Raw genomic sequence first — 20,490 nt, forward strand, 5'->3', positions numbered from 1 at the left:
ACAGGTAAGAGCTTGCCTTTTATGCATGCTAAAGTTAGACCAGAAAGAAGGCAACGTTGCTGTTCCAATTCATTCAATGGTTAGCCTTCATCTTTTTTTTCTGTTTTATTAATCTACAGACTAAAGAGCAAAAGTAGACATGCTACCATGGAGTCATGATTAAGCACCCTGACACACATACATAAAGGTATTTTGGTCATGTGCGGAGTAACATGTGGTGACTCATTAAAGAAGATATCGTTTTGAATTAACGCTCACGCTTTAAATGTAAAGGCGGTCTGAAGCTAGCTGCGAGTTCGCCACGAGAGAGTTCGGCTAACTTCACACCACTAGTTTTAGTCTGCCATTCAAAACTCAACGTCCGAAACTACAGCAGCTGTGCCACCGGAAATAAACAAGCTTCTCAGTAGCTCACGGTGTATTAAACAACACGTCAAAGACTAACTGCCCACAAAACGCACAGGGAATCACAAGGAGTCGTTTGTTGTGAATGAAATTGAAAACTGACCTGTATCCGGCATGTCGACGTCGCGCAGCGATGTCGTCATACCGACGCGACAGCAGCAGATTGTAGTTTTTCCCTCAGGCTCTTCCCGCCTTTTAAACTTGCTCTGTAGTTCGTAGTATGTATTCGGTTTATTTAAGATTTATGGAGGGAAAAAACTCTCAGTAGATGTTCACGAGATGCATTTTATTAATTAATTAATTAAAAAGTAATTAGTTGGTATAGTTTAAAATAAAATAGTTAACAGTACTATTTTAGAAAACTGTATCCCTAAAATGTGACTAAAATTTGAAATCAGAAGTAAGAGTGAAGGTATGGCATATTGATGACATGAAAATTAAATCTAGGTTTGCAAATATTAATTACTTGCCAGTGATATGGTTCTGTAATAACAAAATAATAATAATAATAATGATTTTCTAAAGGCCTTTTCAGTTTCAACCGATTGAAAGTCAAAGTTTAACAATAGTCACTACACACAAAGGTGACAAACGTGCATATATTAAGTTTTATTCAGGTGCTTCAAAAGCATTGTATGCATGACACGTTAAAATTCCATATTTAATAAAACACAAGTATGAACATAAGGCGTAACTGATAAAGAAACATAAATGCAGTCTCAAGTGGTGGAATGCCACCAATATATCTTATAACACCAACTTTCTGCAATATACTGCATGTTTCAAGAATAGGTATACATTTTAAATCTCATGATTAATACACCCACTGTAGCTTTTTTTAATCTTATTTAGCCATTTTTAAAAAACATTCAACAGTTCATAAATAAGAGATGTACCTGGAAACGAAGTGAAAAATATACAAGTGAGTATTAATAATGTACATAAAAATGTATACCCACTTTCGAAACACTGAGCACATTTACATTACTGAAATACAGTATGAGCTGCAACATAACACCAATGAAATGAGCTGTTTCATGGATGTCAAATAAAATCAGGTTGTCACTATTTGGTACTGCAAAGCAGCAGTAAATTTCTCCTCTGGAATGTATTCTGAAATATGCAGTAAACACTGTTCACACTGCAAAGCACAGCTGTGTGGAGAGACTTTTTAAAATATTGCATTTCTAGTGAAGTAGTCTATCTCAGTTCCTAAGTAAATAAGGAATTAAATTTGGCACTGTGTGTATCATAGGAAGTGGTCTATTTACAAACAGGTACGGAAACTGCTGGAACATACACTGAGATTGTTACAGTACACTTAGTCACTGAATCGTGCCTACTGAATAATATTTCCAATTAACATCATTATTGCTTCTATTCATCTAAAAATACATTTCCATAAAATAAAAAGCAAAATAGTTTATCATACCTTTGTAAACATCTCTGTAACTATCTGACGTGATGCTATATACAAAATGTGGATTCAGCCACGTGTAATTCAGAGACTCTGATAAATCTGTTTGCCTCCTGTGAAATTACATCAGATAACTCTAAATAAGTTTAACTCCTCTATTAGCTACATGGCCAGGTGCTGTATGTCCAACATAATAAGACAAGAATGACCTGAAGAGTTAACAGGGAATTGTGTCTATTTTTCCAGTGCACAAATCCATCCAAACACTGGCACATGTCAGGCACAGACGCCCAGAGTGGAATTTCAAAGGCCCTTTAGCACATAGCAGAATCGTTTATCATCACCATGTACAAAGTGACTTCAGTTTGGCACCAAAATCTCCTACTCCAAACATTATACAAATAAACACACAGCTATTCACACATTTATATATGAATACACACAGGACACAAGCATTATCGGCACACATACAGGCCCTGTAGGCCAGAAAGGGACTTCCGTCTGCTTCTATACCAACCAAGAGGAAATGTTTGCAGCATTATTAGGACTCGCAGTTATCTAAACAACAACAAAAAAAAAGGAAATCAACAGAGCCAAAGCATCTGAAGATCTTACAGTGAAATGCTCCAAAAGCTACACTTTGCTTGAAATCGCCACCTCTCTAATTCTATGTGCTCACTCTCCTTTTGCCTCCTGTAACGAACAACCATGAAATCATAAAAGTGGACATGCAGCAGGCTTTAATAGAACACTGCTGGGCTGTTGAGAAACGGTGAGTCCTCCATTGTGGACACAATGTACTACTCCAGTGCAGGGGAGTGCAAGGGTATCACCAGCAGTTCCTTTCCTTGTTTTTCTCCCCTTTCATCTCATCTTCTCTTTTCCTCTGTCGGCTGTGTGACAGCCTCCCCTTCCTCTCTGTAGCCCTCTGTCGCTCTCTCTCAGACGAGCCGTGGCATCTCAGGAGTTTTCCTCCTGAGCTCTGCGGAAACTTAGACGTTTGAAGGAATCCCTGCGAGAGGGAGAGGACAGTGGATGAGGGAAGAGGGGGAGAAGACAGAGAGGAAAGACGAGAAATGACGATGAGGAGGAGGAGGAGTAACAGTCAGGGCAGGTGGGAGTAGAGATGTAAGGTAAATGTTTCCATGAGCAAGGTACAAAAACAGGAATTTTCATATCAATTGCTCACTGTTTACTGACTGTGATACCTCTCCAAGCTTTCAGTACTAGATATTAAGGTTATTGCAATTTGGATTACCGGTATGCTTATTTAGATTCATGTGTATATAACAGTTTGTGTTGATATATTGTTATCAGATATCTTAAACTTTAAATATCAATATTGACACTGACCTCAAAAATCCAGTAACAACGGGCCTATATTTTTTTTTTTTGATTTTACTAATGTTAAATGGATTGTTTTGCTGGTGTTAATATTAGTCCTCAAACTCTCTTCACATTCCAGAGGGGACCAGTATCCCTTTGAAATACATGCTCATTCCTCAGCATCGCTACAAGATGCATCAGGATATTTAAAGTTGCTCAGAAAAGCACTTCAGCACAATCAGCCTTTAGTAATAGTGCAATCTGGCCATGGAATTGGTTAAACGCTCAATCTGTGTACTGTGGCTCTGGCTTAGCTATCAATATTTGTAGAGGTGACACGGACATTGTGAATGGATCTCTGCTCAATTCCATTTGTTCTGCCTTTCCTTTGGGCTCAGCAATCATACGGAGTGATGAAAAGATCAATGATACGTCTCTCGTCAAAGTGGTATTGGCTGCTTGACTTGGTGGCCCCGTTTACCTGTTCTCCAGCCGAGGCCTGATGATGGGTTTATAGAGCTCGGGAATTTTCCTCTCCAGCATGGGCCTCAGGCTCTCTCTCAAGCGATTGTAGTTCTTCTTCAGCTCCTGTTGGTACTCTTTCTGGTCCGATGTGATCAGGTGCTTATTCTTCTCAACGGCCTCACCGCACCTACAGGACAGAGCATAGAGCAGGGTTTTATTATGCATGTTCTTAAATGTGCATGAGATTTAAATGCTTTTTTAATGCAATAGCCTCAAACTCAGGAACACCTTCAGCAATGACTCTATGCAAACCAGTCTTGCAGTAATCCGCAGAATACCCTCAAGCCTTCACAAATTCATTGCATTGTTTCATGCTAACATCCTCTAACCACTTGACATAAATTGGACTCCTTTGAATGCAAGAAGTCTAAATGAGCTAACAATGTACTTGACTGTAAGGAACTCCTATATGCCCATTAGATCTTTAGCTAAATGTGAGCTAAACTGTGAATGACCCTCAACATTGTTTTGAAACACAGTTAGAAGGACCAGCAGAGGTAAAACTCCAAATCACAACTGACTAACAAATAAAAAGGAAAATGCCTTATGGTAAAGGAGAGCGCCACAAGATCTGAGCTGAGCTAAGAGCAGAAAGCAGGTATGGGGTCTCCCCGCAGTCTTCTACCATGGCATGTATAATGGCCAACATACAGAGCAGACTGCAGGAAATCAGAGAGACTGGGGTGATTGCTAACACATGTCAGAGTTTATCTCTTAGCTTTTAATGAGAGTAATATGGAAACTGCAATGTCGTGTAGCGGTATACAGTACATACTGAGGGCAAAGAGCATTAAGGACAGTTCAGATTAAAAGCCGAGCCATAAAAACATCTACTATGTAGCTCTCTATCTGATTGCTTTGAATTTATAAAAATGAATTCTACTGATGAGTATGGTATTTTAAAATTGACTAAATAAGCTTTCTTCAGTGAAAAATATGCACGTATTTGTCATTTACTGGAGGTAGATAATCCAAATTAAGGGCAAAGGGGAAGTGGGACGAGACAGCAGCAAAACGTCAATCAAGAAAACAACCGGTCCAAACATTCCTCCCTTTGAGCCTTAATCTGTAAAACAATACATTTTAGAAATGCAAGCACACATTAGCTTTTGAGCTCGATTTTGCAGAACAAATAAACTGCCTTTGATTTTCAAGAGAGAAGAAGAGGATTTTCTTCTTGACTTCAATACAGTGAAGTACTTTCTTAAAGACAAGTTGATTGCTGCATAGTAATGACACTAGTTTTTTTTTCCTTTGGTGTCCTTTATGCTATTTTATACCTGAACAACAAAAACATTTCTTACAGCTCTAAACAACTTCTGTTAGCTTTCTGGTTTTTCACAAATTGTGATTTAACAACCAAACAGAATTTCTTAATAGCCGCTTTTCTGAGGTAAAAAGTATGCAATGTAATGTAAAAGTATTGAAAGAATATTCTTGCTGTTGTGAAAGATGTTGTTGATGCAGGCCTATCGTTGACCTACCCTGCCCATTACACTGCATCTGTTCACACTTAATGACTGAGCAGTTAAAAAGCAGTATTTACAGTAATGCGTTGCACAGCAGATGACAAGTTGTGGTGGGTGTGAGGCCTGATGTCTGAGGGAGACAAACTATGTGTCGGCGGAGATTTCAGTCAGTGGGGAAAAAGCTGACCCACTTAGAAAACAGTGTTTTCTTGAGTGGATTTTTTCAGGACGTCACTGTCAAGAAGATTGGCACACAAAAGGTCCGGTGCCAGCTTGCCTGGATTTAGGATAGGAAATAAACCTTTCTGAAATTACAGTAAATATTTGCCAACCTGCTTGTAGCAATCAAGGCAGTTGGAATGTGACATGAGGGTTAGAAAATGAAAACCACCTTTTGGAGGCAAGCAGCACATGCCCACGAGATGAGAGCACACACATACAAACACACACACGCGCACATGCGCACTCACATGCCTGCGCCAATGACACGCGTCTTCTGCACAAAATCAGCAAATCCTCACGCCCCCTAAATTATGCTCTGAACATCCAAAATATAATGAAACTCTTGGGAACGATACACCTTTGCAATTCAGGAAGAAAAAGTGCTTAGTGACATTATGAGGAAAAATATCTTCCCCTGTCATATGGGAAATTAGAAAATACCCTCCATCACAGGGAGTTACATTATTCACATTCCTCTTACTGTACCTGTTTGGTTTCTTTAACTATCATGTGGTATGCAATTTGGAGGAGATCATCACTTCCATCTCTGCATCTTGACAGACACTCTGCTTAAACAGCAGGATATCAGTCTCCATCAGTCACAGTTGTCGACGGCGCTCTTTTATCTTCCTACACTGACACAAGTATGGTGTCTACATACAGCATCCTGGAGACTTTCACTCCTTCTAAGTCAAGTCTCACAAAGATACTGAATTTTCTACTTAGAAATCTCTTTGAAGTATTGTTCTATACTTCCACCTTCTGAGCCAGCGCCAGCCATTGGGAGCAATAAAAAGAAGCAGAAATGCAAATTCAAGTAAAATAGTTGGTGAACTAGTTTAAGTTTACAGCTCACCATGAAAGTTCATGTTTTTCTGGATTTCTGTGGTGTTTTTACTCATTTTTTGCATGACTTTGGTGCCGACTGCGTAGTCACTAGGTGGTGTTTCTTTGATCGCATCTTACCTCATTATAAACTCTTTGAAACACAGGCGCAGTTTATTGTGGTGACGGAAGAGCTTCGGGTCCGCTGGGATCTCATTCAGGAAGACCTGCGCCACCTCCAATGGGCCCTACAATGGAGGGGGAGTGGATAGAGGAGGAAAGGGACAAAAACAAGGAGACAGAGTTAGAGAGACAAAGAAAGAGAAAGCAAAAACAGAGCAGAGGAAGGAAAGAGAGGAAGCGTTTGAGAGTGTATGAACAAAGGAGGATGAGAATGTCCCTCATTCAGACAGGGGGAAATGACTTCCTAACTGAATGCTTAATGGCAGCTAAGGGCCGAGATGCTGAACTAGAACATGAGAAAGATATCAGATCAGAGAAGGAGCCATGATTAGCCTCCTGCATGGCTAATGTCACCACTAACCCTGCATACACCCACCATTTGGCTCCCATTTGCCCAGTATGAGATCTTGTTATCCTAACTTATATTCATCATAAAACCACAGCACGCTCGCACAGCGCCTGTATCACGACAGGCACAGTTAAACAGCTCTGATTAGCATCAGAAACACATTGGGCCTCAGTCCTCGGTCTGAGCTGCGGACCCACACGCTGAAACCCAGCCTCCTGTGCTGATTACAGTCAAGAGTTATATGTTTACGGAGCTGCTGAGCATTAGCGTTATGTATACAACCATCAGGTTGGAGCAAAGGACCTGTCAGATTAGACGCTGGAAGATAAAGCATAGGGGGAGGGAGCGCAGACGCTGTAGCTAGCTTCATCATTACTCCAACATTCACCATGCTGGCAGGACCTGGAAGCTATCAGATCAAAGAGACCTCCGGTTCAGCACGCCGTGCAGCAGAGACATGAAAGGAAGAGGGGCCATGAATTGACGTTTTAACTAAATCAGGGGAAAAGCAAAGGAAGGATTAGGGTTATGGATGGGGTGAAGGCTTTGATGTGTGATCACTGTCATGTCTCCCACCTGCACTCTGTGACTACAATGGAAACTGTAAATGTGATAAGATAAATAGAGGTAAATTATTCGGGTTTATTTTCCCTTGCACATTAAGAAGGAACACTCAGGGGGACAAAGGGGCTGTATGTGATACAAAGAGCAATCATTTAGAGAGAACTGACATCATTTGGTTAGGCACGAAGTAAGAGATCATTTCAGCTATAATAGGAGCAGACATTAGTGTAAAGTAGAAGCAGTGCCTTCGTACACAGATATAATCCACAATGCTCTTACCTGGTTAACTGTTGCTCCCACAGAGCCTTGAAGCAGCATCTGCAACATCTTAGCATCAGGCTGTTCTCTATGTGTGGCAACTGCTAGCTCTCTAGTCTTCTTCTGCATGTCCTCTATGGCCACCTCAATCGGAGTCAGGTCAAACTGCAAACCAAAAAGGGGAATGCATAAATTATTATTATTGTCGCAATCATCAAGCGCCAAATGTGGAGAAACCATCTTAAAAGAGGCTACATGTTCTTTTATTTTACTTACCTCCTCTTTCTGGATGACGTTGATGCGAGTCTTGACGTAGGGGAAGGCATGCATGGTGGTGAGGATGGTCTTCCTCTTGTACTGCTCGTTGAGTTCACCCCGCGGCCGTCCGCTCTTGGTGAAGGGCGTGGTGTACATGAAGCGCCGCAGGTTGAAGTTCTTCTCAAAGTTTGTCATACGGTCTTTCATCTCATAGTCGTCAAAGAAGGGCTCCACGTAAGTGATCTGGATATATGCCTGGAGAGGAGTGGTGGAGTTTACAGTTTACTGACAGAAATAGTTGTTTTACAGATGTTTGTTTCTGCATACATTTAAATCTGTATGTTCGATATATGATGTCTACACACTGTACCCGTATATAAGATAATGGTTACATGACATGTCTTAATATTTTCTGCTTGTTAACATGAATACAATTTCTTAGCATGTTTTGTGCCTGCTTCAAGCTCTAACTTTACATATTATACACACATTTTTGCTATCCATAATATCACAATCCATATTTTTGCTTCATGCCTACTGTATACTATATACTATACTCACTATTTACAATACTATACAATATTTTACTATACATACTTAATACAGTAGTTTGGTTTTGTGTTTACAACCCCAAAAAAGTTGGGACGCTGTGTAAAACATAAATAAAACAGAATGTGATAATTGCTAATCCTGTTTCACTTATACTCCAACAGTACAAAGACAATATATTTGATATTCTACCTCATCAACTTCATTGATTTTTCTAAATATATGATTATTCTGAATTTGACGCAGCAACATGTTTCAAACAAGTTGGGACAGGAGCAACAAAAGACTGGGAAAGTTGTGAAATGCTCCAAAAACACCTGTTTGGGTATTGGGTATGAAAAAGGAGCATCCTCGAAAGGCTCAGTCGTTCACAAGCGAGGATGGAACGAGGTTCAGCACTTTGTGAACACATGATTGTATAGAGGATGTTACTACATGGGCTCAGGAACACTTCATAAAACTGATGTCGGTAAACACAGTTCATTTACAAATTATTGCATTGTTTTGTTTTACATTGTATATCATTTTTACACAGCAACTTTTTTTCAAATTTGGGGTTTTACTAAAAGTAACCAATATTGACTATTTCCTATGTTCTTAGTAACATGACATTAGTTTTTAGCAATGCAAACTTTAAATTCAAGCAGCAGGATCATTAATATCTTTTAATAATCACCTACCTTGTTGGGATTGAGTTGTTTTCTGTTCACTGGTGTAGAATCCTTGATCATCACCAAAGTTTCATCTCCAAAACACTGACTGTAGAAGTTCTGTGAGTGGGGGAAATTGTGTAGCTAGTATACAGGGTTGTTCATAATACAGTCGATTGTGCTTTTTATGCAAATAGAATTCAGATTTCATTGCCATTCAAGGCTATTCGTGTAAGAATAAAATATTAAAAGAACTCTTGAAAGCATGAAATAATTTAAATTTCATTTTGCAACTGACTCACTGACTTATTTGATTGAAGAGTGAGGTTGACGTTGTATTGTTCTAAATGACATTATTTCTCCTTTTAAGCATGTAAATGAATTCCAAGTTTTCCAAGCTCTCTAAAAAACTCACTCAAAGCAGATGGATGATTGTAAGTCTTGCCCTCAGTCATTCTGTTCACTCAAAGTCTCTCAGTCATTATCAGATTCCACCAGTCCAGCCAGTCACCATCTTCCCCTTTCACTCCACCTCAATCACACATTAATTCACAACATGCATATCAGTGCGCACGCACACCCTCTCCTCTCTCTCGTACCTCCAGCCTGTGTGATATCTCAGGCAGATGTGTGATCCCTGGCTCCTTGTAAATGAATTCCCGTTCGTCCAGGTCGCCGAACTTGGCCCCATAAAAACCAACCCGGAAATAGGTTCCAAACATCCTTTTATGGCCCTGGGGGGAACGAAGGAGAGGATTTTACATTAGTTTCTAATCAGTCTGACATTGGTAACATATTCTTTCTCATTATATTAATAGCCTTTTATGGGGTCTTTATTATGAAGAGCACTTTGAGGAGTTTAGTTTAAAAATCTGATACGCCTGTAAAGAATTTGAAAAAATATATTACTGAGCACAACTATAATGTTAATTGCCTTTTTCAAGGATCTTAGTTATCCAAAGTCATTTTAAAGGAACAGGTTCTACGTACTTAAGAAATACTGAATAACGAAATTCAGTTTTTCCATTCTGATAAAGATCTACATGAGCTGCTACTGCGTTTCCTATTTCTACTTTAATCTTAATCGAATAAACCAACCCCTCCAGTGCCATACTGTTATTACCTTCTGAATGATGTTATCAAAGGCTCTCTGTAGCTTGTCATGAGTGGATGCCAGCTTTCTGAAATCTCTGTGAGCCTCTAGGATTGGTATGATGATCTTGTAGACCTCGTTCACTGCCTCGTAGAGACCACCCTGATGAGACAGCCATCGCTGCGGGTTAGCATGACCGCATACAGTATATAAAGAGGGAATACTTGCATTTAACACGAAAAACATAAAACCAGATGTTCTGTGGCATGACCGCCCTAATATCAACCATGACCGAAACATGTGCAAACATCTGCTGTACCCCAATTCCATACTGCACAGTGTAGTGTTAACTATTAACTTGATAGTTACTGCATTAAAAGGAGTTTAAGGGGGACAAATGATTGCATTCTGTTTTTAAGTACGTTTTACACAGCGTCCCAACTTGTTTTGAATCAGAGTTGTAGTCTACTATAACATACCAGCAGGAAATGAGGCAATACGTCAGGTAACCAAACTGTGACTGTACGAATGGCATGTTTGAGCTGCTTGACTGTCTTCTACAATTAGCTTTAATTGAGAAACAAATAATAGTGTCTATTCTAGCAGCTCACTAAAAAAATCTTGTTTTTTTTGTTTCACTTTTTTGCATATACTTATTTTTCCTATTTTCCAGTGTGAACATAACAGAGAAAACTTGATTAAAAATTAGAAGTAGTAAAATGTAGTATGAATTTGGGACACAGCTAAAGGTTTCTAGGTGAACACTGAATATAAATGTCAAATCAGTGCAGCTTCATTGTCTCACATTGCTGAAGAGCTCAGCAGCCTGCTCGAGCAATCCCACCAGGCCGCTCTCAGTGAAGTAGCGTCCTGAACACACCCCGTCCTCATCCGGGGACAGGATGTCATCCGACACTGCAGACTCCTCCAGCACATTGGGGGAGATGTTCTGAGGAGACAAACAGCCAGGTAATCAATCAATTAGCCTTCTTAATCAAATAATCAGTCACATGGCTGACTTTAAAAGGAGATGTCCTACAGTGGGAAATGGAACTAATTTGATGAGCATTCGATCAATGACCTGCTGACTCCTGCAGGTAAGAGTGTCCTGTACCAAAGCGCCTCAGAGGTTCTGTGTGTGACACAGCTCATCGATAACAGCATCTTCATAGTTACTGTTGTAACTGTTTGCTTTCAGTTCAGGGAAACAGTCTGTTCACATGTTCCCACAGGAACACATTTGCCTTTTTCCCCCCTTCAACTTCAAAGGCGCTGTGTTAAGCAGTGCTACCAGGGGACCATATTTATATGTTGACGTTATGAGTGCACAGCTCCCCCCTCTGGACACACACAACCAAATTTGGAAATATTCCTTTGGGAGATGTGTGATGTGGTGTGTTGTGCAGGGGAGCGTCTGCCTCTGTTCAACAAAACAACCAAGTGTCACGACAAACAAGTGATGAATGCTTATTTTGTGAGTTTGTAATTTTTCCTGTTTTCAGTCTGAACACGCGTCTACTATTAGCTCCTTGCTAATTTGTGTCTGTATTTGTGTTCTCTACCTGGAAGGTGACGCTGCCAACAGGCAGGTACTTGTGATCCTCTAGCATGCTGAGATACTCGGCCACAAGGGCAGCAGCGTGCACCAGACACATAGCAGACTCAGTGTAACACTTCCTGTTGTTGTGTTTCTCCGCCATGTTCTGCAGCCAGGTCAGACGGAGGTCAGGAGACGTCTGGTAGCCCTTCGCTATCCTGAGGAGGGGAGATGAGGGAGGATATTGTTGTTAATTTTATTCTTTTCTATCTCATTTATTTAACCAGGTAATGGACTTGGACTTGGAACCAGTTTTAAGACAATAAATACAACACGAACAAGAGACTAACATCCACCAAATCAGAAAAGATACAAATATGGATATCTGACTTTTCAAAAATTGTATTAGTTATTAGTGCAAGTGCTGCAGCCATGATGTATTTAGTGACTACATTTATGCCAATATATTCTGGCAGAAGAATTTGAACTACTCAGCTTTTGCTCAGCTTTTTGATATTCTTAACAGTTCTTAAAGTATTACAAATGTAATGTTTTTTTTCAGCCCCTTTTGGCATTTATAATGGTTGTGTATGGCATTCTGTAGAACACAATACATATAGAGATTGAAAATCTAAAAACAAAATGTGTGCTTGAGTGTAGCAGCAATGAAAGTATTTGGGTCGATTAGTGTTTTTATGAGCAAGAAAAAATATGGAAAATGTTTTCCTGTTCCTGGAATGCATGAATAATCATTAGCGTAACAACATGGGAATAAATCTAAAACACTCTGAATGAATTTGTTTATAAAGCAGGTGAGTCACTATACTATACTTACAAATGAATTCAGGCATCTGGAGACCACATGTCTTGTGCATCAATGACCTGTGTGTTTGGGAGCTTGGAGGTGGGGTGAGTCTAGGTATGGGTGTAAAGCTAACGGGTCATTCTGTGCAGCTGCCAAATACTCACCAGCTGACTGGGACCAAAACCCAAACATGAACAAAGGTGCATGATAAATGACACATGTAGGTGACATTAGAGCATGTGGAGGTAAAGTGCCTAAATCAACATACAGCACATGTATGCTCTCTTTGTCTCAGTGTTTCCCCCTTCGTGTTCTCGCACACACTCATACACACACACACACACCGTTTGCATTTGCATATACACAAAGCCAGATCAGAGGACTAAACTGCTACCACATGGTTACCATAGTGAGGGCACCAAATAGAAGCAAAACAGCCCAGACCACAGAGAAATAGGAAACAGCAGCGCAACATAGAGAGAAGCCACAGGGTGATGAGAGAGCGAGAGAGAGAAGACACAGAGATATTTACAGACAGACACTGAACACAGAGACAAGGAGACAGCCTTTGACTGGTGATGCTTTCTGTTTCTCACCTGTACATGAGGTCCATGAGCATCTCAGGATCTTCCTGGAACTCCCTCATCTTCACTGTGTCTGACAAAATACTGTTGAGGTTTCTCAGCAGCTCATCCACCTGAAATTGAAAAGACACAAGAGACATGTATGAGGCTACAATATGATCAGCATCGGCAGCGTAGCACAGAAGTCGTGTGCATGCGACGGTGTGCATTATTGTATACCTGTGAGGGCAGCTGAGTGTTCTGCATGTCGGTGTCCTCCTCTGCGTAGGCCAGGATGGTGCGCAGTGAGCGTCGCAAGTATTCCTCCTGAAAGTCTGATGACTTGCCCACCAGCGAGGCCAGAGACATGGTGACCTGCATCTTCACTCTTGAGAAGTTCTGACGAAGACAGAGGACACCACAGTGAATGTCACTGTTTAACATTTTGCAGTGTTTATCGCACAATAAGACAAAGTGCAGAATGCTGAATTTCATGTGATAATGGATTTCTCTGAAAATTTTAACATTTTTTTCCTTTTGATGCATTTCATGCAACCTAAAGAAAGAAAATGTAATATATTCAATGGCTTGGCACAGCTCACTAGTTTAAAAAAGACATGAACAATCCTTTTTCTGGCTCAATTTGACTACATTTTGCCTCTAAATTCCTTGTTACCATATAACCTCCAATAATGGTTAAGGCATGTATTAACTTCAACAAAAGAGGCTCTTTATGTATGTTTGTTTGTCAGTTACTAAGTACCACATTAGTCTTAAAACGTCCTATAATATACATTATATAATTTAATTTTCATTCTTATGGTCTAATATACCACTGGTGAAGGCAACAGATTCAAGATACAAATAATGCTTTTGCTGTTCCCTCTACCACTACAACTGCTACTACTGCGGTTACTACTAATCCTTTTTGTTATTGTCCTCTTAAAATTAATAAATATATCATTACAAATAATCATCTATTTTGAAAAAACATCAATAAATCTGAACAAAAGCTATTATAATATATGGAATAAAAAAATAGCTGTGTATGGGAATTAAACAGAAGAGTTATGTTGTGTGATGAGTCAAATCTGTTATGCTAATGTCTGTATGCACACAATTGGAGACAAACACATATGCATGGGTAATTGTATGGATCAATTAAGCATGCATGTATTTTCTCTGAATTTCACTGATATTATAGAAAATAAAAAAATTTTAGACTCCTTTCTGGGAATTCAACCATTCTTTATCTGACCTTTAAGTTCTCAACAGAGGTAATACAAAATCTAAATAAACTAGAAAAACACATATAAATCGAAAATCATCAATTGTTGGATGTATAGAGGATCTTCTAACATGCAATGAAAACATAACTCATTGCAAACATTTTGTTCATGCCATGCTCATTTCAGCTATTCTATCGCTATTTGGTAGCACACAGAATAAGAAAGCTGCAACAGATATGTTACTATACAATTGTAAAAGAAAAATATTGGTAAGCTGTTTATGCTTTTTCCTGTCCTCAATCTTTGTCCCTTGTCCCCTCCCTTTCCTTGTCTCTCCATCCTTCACACTACCTGTCCAAGATAACAGGCCTGACAAACACCCCTCCATCCTCTGCAGTGAGGGTGTGTGTGTGTGAGAGAGAGAGACAGAGTGTGCTCGTGAATGTGTGAAGTCCCATCTATCTCCAGCATGACCAGCTAAGCGGGAAATGATCTCCCATTAGCAGAGACATAATCACCCATGGATCATCTCTACGGCCCCATTCTGTTCAACTGAGCATGGAGCCAGAGCCTAACCACCCATCACTGCCCTCTAACTCAGTGTGTACATGTGTGTGTGCACTGAAAAGTAGCCTAAATGATAGCTTAAGTCAACACATAACCCTCTTCGTCTTTCTCTCTCCTCTTTCTCATCTGCCCCGTTTTCCTCCAGCTGTCTTTTCAACCTTCTCATAACTGGACAAGTTTTAACCGCAGGTATCTGCTTCTCAGTGATTTGTTCCATTTCTGGAAATGCAGCCTGGTATTTTCTCTTTTTATTACAGCAGTCTAAAATGAAAGTAAATGACGGAGAGAGGGAAAGAGTGTGTGTGACAGACGGAGAGCAAGACGAGGGCAGATGAAGGGATGACAACATAAACAAAGGAAGAGGTAGAGAGTAAGTTCTGTGTGAATGAGTCATACGGCTGCTACGCTAATTCAGATCACAGCTCCCTCTGTATACACCATATAAACAAACATATGCTGGGACACGCAGATGGGAAATACGCTCTTTAAACTAGAGATACTGTGACTGTGTGTGTGTGTGTCAGTGTGCTCCACAGGCTGGTGTCTGACTTTCATTAAAGTGTACAGACTGTAAACACAGGAAATATCGACTGCATAAGCAGTTATCGAACGAGCAGAGAAAATGAAAGAAGATACTGTATCCAAAGCCTCCCTTCCTTCAGATCTGTCTCTTTTCAATCTTTTTATTTCCCTCCATCACTGCTTTACCTCTGGCAAACACACTCCTCTATCTCTATCATGATTTCCTCCTTTCCGCCCCTTCCACATTCTCTCTCTCTCCCCCAGCCCTTGAGGCACATACACTTACACATTTACACATATGTGCTGACACACACACACACGCGCACAGAGGTCTGGCTGTCATTAGTTAAAGAGGGGTAGGAACATGGGGAGGCAGACAGTGACATATCTCTCTGCTCTCTACTCAGAGACACATCCTTCAGCAGAAACTTTCTGCGGCACGCTCAAAATAGACATGGAAAAGACATTAAAGCTGAGCAGGAGAGGAAAAGTGGAGAGGATAAGATAGGATGTGTGCGATGCCCCGCTTCTACGTGCATCATAAGCAGTTCTCTCATGTGCACTTAGATTAAATTTAATCTGACATAAATGCAATTTATTCTGCAATCTTAGATGCTGGATAAGGTTTTATCTGACAGAAAGGTTAACACTCGCCTGACATTTTCTTTGTGTGGGTGTTTAGATGTGTGTGTGTGCTTACACTGGCATTGCTGTAGCTGTATCTCATGATGAGGTAGAGGGTGGCACAGGCCTGGCTCCTGTTCTCATCAACAGGGCTGCTGCAGTACTGAAGCACCTTCTGGCACAGGTCTGCACACTGCTCCGCCTCCTCCTCAAACAACAGGTCCCCAAACTACACACAAACACACAAAACCGGACAAATGAAACCAGACACACATGGTGATATACACAGACACGGAGACACACACACACACACACACACACACACACACACACACACACACACACACAAAGATACACAAATAATTCAGGCTTGTATCAGCAGTTTGCCACCCCCACAAGCAAATAGGAACATTTAATTTAGACACAGATAGTGTTTGTGTATACACACCCACCCACACACCTCCTCCTAAATTATCACTAAGTGCAACCAAACACACACTCACACACACACACTCATGTTTCCATCACTTTTGGAGACATAACATAGAATTACATTCAGTTCCTGGAGACATACCATAACCATAACCACTACTTGTCTAACCCAAACCCTAACCCTAACCTGAACCCAAGTCTTCACCCTAAACTTCAATGATTTATGTTTTGGTTAACATTTTGTCACCATAATCCCCACAATGCAACTGTGTTACAGATTGACAACAACTTGACTAATGACCAAACACACACACACACACACACACACACACACACACACACACACACACACACTATAATGACAGTACCTTGACAACAAGCGCTCTGAGTGTGCTGAAGGTGTGAGAGAGGAAAGTGGTGCTCTGGTTGCAGGTGAGAGAGTGGAGTAACACCTTCAACACCCCGCCAACCACGCTGTCCTTACACTCAGCCAATGGCAGTGCCTAAACAGGACACAGATGAAAGAAATTACTAAATCATATCAGAAATCACAAATGGTAATACCTGTGAATATACTAGGAAGCCCCTTGAAAGCCAAATTAAATATTTTTCCAGCTCAGAAATCACAGAGGTGAACCGTACAGGTAGGTAACAGGTAGGTGGTTTAATATGCGGTCTACACAGATATAAATCAGGCTAAGTATGTAGATGTGTAGCTAAGATAAGATAAGATAAGATAAAACTTTTTTTATCCCCAGATGGGGAAATTTGGGCATTACAGCAGCATGTGATAGCAGTGAGAAGAAAAATAGCAGCAGAGGTAGAGAACATTCAAAAAAAACAAAATACAAAGTAAAAAGTAGACTATATAAATGTACATATTGTACAAGCGAAATGGAATTTGACTATATAAAAGAAAAATAAAATATGTAGAAAAAAATATAGAAAAATGGATGGCACATCACGCCATCTTTGTGCTCAACACAATGCTGTGTTTACTCTCAGCAACTAAAAATATCTACCTGTCTTTTTACTCTGTTTTATGAGTAAAAAGACAGGTTGAATTCACACTACATGCCTTTGCTCTGCTCGGCACAAGCTTAGTACTTTCAAGCCATTCTCAAGAAAGCTGATCAGAGTTTGTGCAAATACCTAATCCAGAACTTTGTTGGTGTTTTAATTGTGCATAAAAGATTTTTTAATATGAAATCCCATTGAAAGATAATCTCTTGTGGACTCTTGGATCCCCCTGCATCTGCAAAATATTATGAAAACCTGACAATATAGTGCAATCTTATACCAAATGCCAGAAAGCATTATATTTTTCATGTGTTTATGTTCTGCCAATAAGGTGCTCAAAGACATTGCATGACCTGTACCTGCACGATGGTTTCCAGCAGGTCCAGCACTATAAGGTTACTCTCCGTGGCTAAGTTTCCACTGATCAGAGCCTCCTGGTCTAGCTCTGCTTTAGTCCTGATGGGAGGTGGTGAGAGTAAGACAGCTATTAAGAGAGGAACGGACCAAACAAGAAAGGCGGGGAGAAAGACAGACAGACAGTGATAAAGCAAGAAGAAATCATAACTTACTTATCCTGTCTTTCATTGGTTTGTCTCCACTGAGTGAGGTCTTTCCTCCATCGTAGGTGCTCTCTCTGACCCATGGTCCTATCCATACCTGTGAGGGATTCAAAGCAGCCTGAGTAACTTGAGTACAGAGTATGTACTTAACTGCATTTTAGGAATCCATGCAGTCTAAAAGATTAATTAACAACTGTTGATAAATATTGAACAATTAGAAGTGTATTTTCACAAGAAACCAACATTTACTTGGTGCCAAATACATATACTCATATTTGAAATGCTGTTTAACACAGAGCAGACACGAGTTGCACAAACTTCCTAAGTGCCGAAGCACAGACTGTGTAACCTGAAATTGGTTCTTGCGCTGTTGCTGACCGCACATTTCTAAAATACTGATAACATTGACAGCTCGATAATCTGTGCCCACTAGTTTTGGAAGGAGTTCATGTTCAAAACTTTAAAATATTGCAGAAAATGCAGATCCAGATTTGACAGACACGCAATTCCGGGAAGTATTCCTTAAAGTGCGAGGAGATACACTACCTCCAACTCGTTTCATCATTTCCCCGCGGGCTCCCATTCCTCTTAGCAGAGCTTCTTCCAGCTGCAACTTGGCATGATGAGATTTCTGTAAGGCCTGGGTGCTCACTTTGTCAGTGCTCTGCTTTCCCTAGAAGCACGCATAAACACACATACACCAGGTATAAACACAAAGCAGGTACAGTTTTAATATTTTATGACAAATGCATTTAACCTTTTCTGTATGATAAATAAACATGCAGACAAAATATACAAATACACAGCCATGCCATGCAAAGTTTCCATCTGTATTTATGTAAACAGAAAATGAATTGTGACTGATGCACAAGTTGATACATGAATAAACTGACCCTATATTCAAAGCAGGACACACAGATAGTGAGGAGCTCCAGCAGCTTGTTGAGCTGCGAGGGAGGCATTTCGACGGTCCAGCGCTGAATCAGACTCCTGTCAGCGTTCTTCATCACCCACAGGAAACACACCAACAGGTGGCGACTGGTGTCTGCTGCCAGGGTGGCTACGGATTTACCTTGCTGGGAAGAGGAGAGGAGACAGTATCTATCAGTATTTCATACCCAATCATGATGCTATCACCTCTGACCAATACATCTGTTTACCTGTGGAATGTTCCAAACAGGTGCTTTTGGAGCGTTCCACAACTTACCCAGTCATTTGTTGCTCCTGTCCAACTTGTTTGAAACACATTACTAACATCAAATTTAGAATAAGTATATATTTAGATAGTGGTAGTCTCCTGCTCTTCCCACTAAGTATATAACAAGTGTATCTAACAAACTAACATATCATTCACAAGCTTCTCTAAACCACAAACACGGCTGGCTGCTTCTGTCCACACTGGCTTTAGTGAAGTACACTTCTCTTCCCCATCTTCATAGGCATTAAATCTACAGTAGATTAATTTACCTTCATTCCTGTGATGATGAATCGCTACTATAGAGGGCTACTGCTGCTTCACTGTGTGGCAGCTTTGATAAATGTAGCCATTAACCTCCTAGTGCTCTAGGTGTCCCACCTAAAACCTGGTTTCCAGGTATCTGTTTCACAGAAGGACTGAGTGAGGCTTACCAGAACCAGACATCAAATATTTGTAGCGTGTAATCAAAAACATCACTTGTTTATTTGAAAATATGTTTCATGTGAAAAATCATTTGGGTTGCTAAGAGTAAAAGATTCAAAGATTGTTTGAAGGGGAACTGTCTGAAAATGAGGAACAAGGATTTGTGATGGATACCAGGCCGATGGCTCAGTTTCGTAAAAATCAGTTTTTCCACAACAGTATTTCATGTACAACATACAAAGAACTGATTCATGCCTTGGAAAGAAGCAGAGAAAGAGGAAGAGAATGGCAGTGCTCAGTTTTAGTGCCTGTGTTGTTGCTGTAGCTACATTTGATGGATGTGTTTGTCAGGGAGGACGGCCCTGTTCACTTATGATGGCAATGCCTGCCCATAAACCATCTCCCGCAGATTTGAGTGTGTGTGTTTGTGTGTGTGTGTGTGGTTTTTCAGGATGGATGAAATGTGTGTGTGGCTCTGACAGCTAATCAATCTACCTCAGTGCAGCTCACCTGTTAGGAGGCAGAATACTCACAGATACACACACATACACAGGGGTGCACTTTTGAACTTTGAAACGCAATGAAAAGAATGCCACAATCATAATCATCTTAAAATCAAGAATTTGTTTTATAATTTTACCATGGATGCCATGGAAACGAGAACATTACGTCCTAGTGTGTTGAAAGGGTTCCCGGCAATCGCCATGGCAACAGACTGATTGATGGCTGGGACATTTTCAAGGTCATCCTCAGGTCCGCCCGTCTTGTTTTTCCCGCCTCGCGTGTCAGAAACTACGGAGACAAACAGGAGACAAATATGTCAAACTAAAGCTTTGACACCACAGACTCTTTATCAGAGTTAACATAGGAATCAAAATTTAACATATGCCTGATTCTTATGGGTCCTACGTAACAAA

At 40.4% G+C, this 20,490-nt stretch overlaps 1 protein-coding gene across 3 annotated transcripts in view; it reads right to left on the reverse strand.

Annotated features, from left to right (window-relative positions):
• Positions 1-1,001: 1,001 nt before the first annotated feature.
• Positions 1,002-20,490, reverse strand: part of dock8 (dedicator of cytokinesis 8) — a 53,058-nt gene continuing 33,569 nt past the window's right edge. For all 3 annotated transcript variants that reach the window (XM_041936205.1, XM_041936204.1, XM_041936206.1), the window contains 19 exons: positions 20,214-20,365; positions 18,846-19,028; positions 18,499-18,625; positions 17,962-18,049; positions 17,752-17,848; positions 16,741-16,875; positions 16,017-16,169; positions 13,239-13,397; positions 13,032-13,132; positions 11,656-11,848; positions 10,899-11,042; positions 10,124-10,255; positions 9,600-9,734; positions 9,031-9,120; positions 7,820-8,056; positions 7,565-7,708; positions 6,331-6,437; positions 3,630-3,800; positions 1,002-2,834 (listed from right to left, as the gene is read on the reverse strand). In XM_041936205.1, the coding sequence (XP_041792139.1) occupies positions 2,783-2,834; positions 3,630-3,800; positions 6,331-6,437; positions 7,565-7,708; positions 7,820-8,056; positions 9,031-9,120; positions 9,600-9,734; positions 10,124-10,255; positions 10,899-11,042; positions 11,656-11,848; positions 13,032-13,132; positions 13,239-13,397; positions 16,017-16,169; positions 16,741-16,875; positions 17,752-17,848; positions 17,962-18,049; positions 18,499-18,625; positions 18,846-19,028; positions 20,214-20,365 (2,600 nt within the window). In that variant the 3' untranslated portion in view covers positions 1,002-2,782. The remainder of the gene's footprint in view (positions 2,835-3,629; positions 3,801-6,330; positions 6,438-7,564; positions 7,709-7,819; positions 8,057-9,030; positions 9,121-9,599; positions 9,735-10,123; positions 10,256-10,898; positions 11,043-11,655; positions 11,849-13,031; positions 13,133-13,238; positions 13,398-16,016; positions 16,170-16,740; positions 16,876-17,751; positions 17,849-17,961; positions 18,050-18,498; positions 18,626-18,845; positions 19,029-20,213; positions 20,366-20,490) is intronic.

Source organism: Chelmon rostratus, chromosome 5, assembly GCF_017976325.1.
Source record: "Chelmon rostratus isolate fCheRos1 chromosome 5, fCheRos1.pri, whole genome shotgun sequence".
Classification (NCBI taxonomy): Eukaryota; Metazoa; Chordata; class Actinopteri; order Chaetodontiformes; family Chaetodontidae; genus Chelmon; species Chelmon rostratus.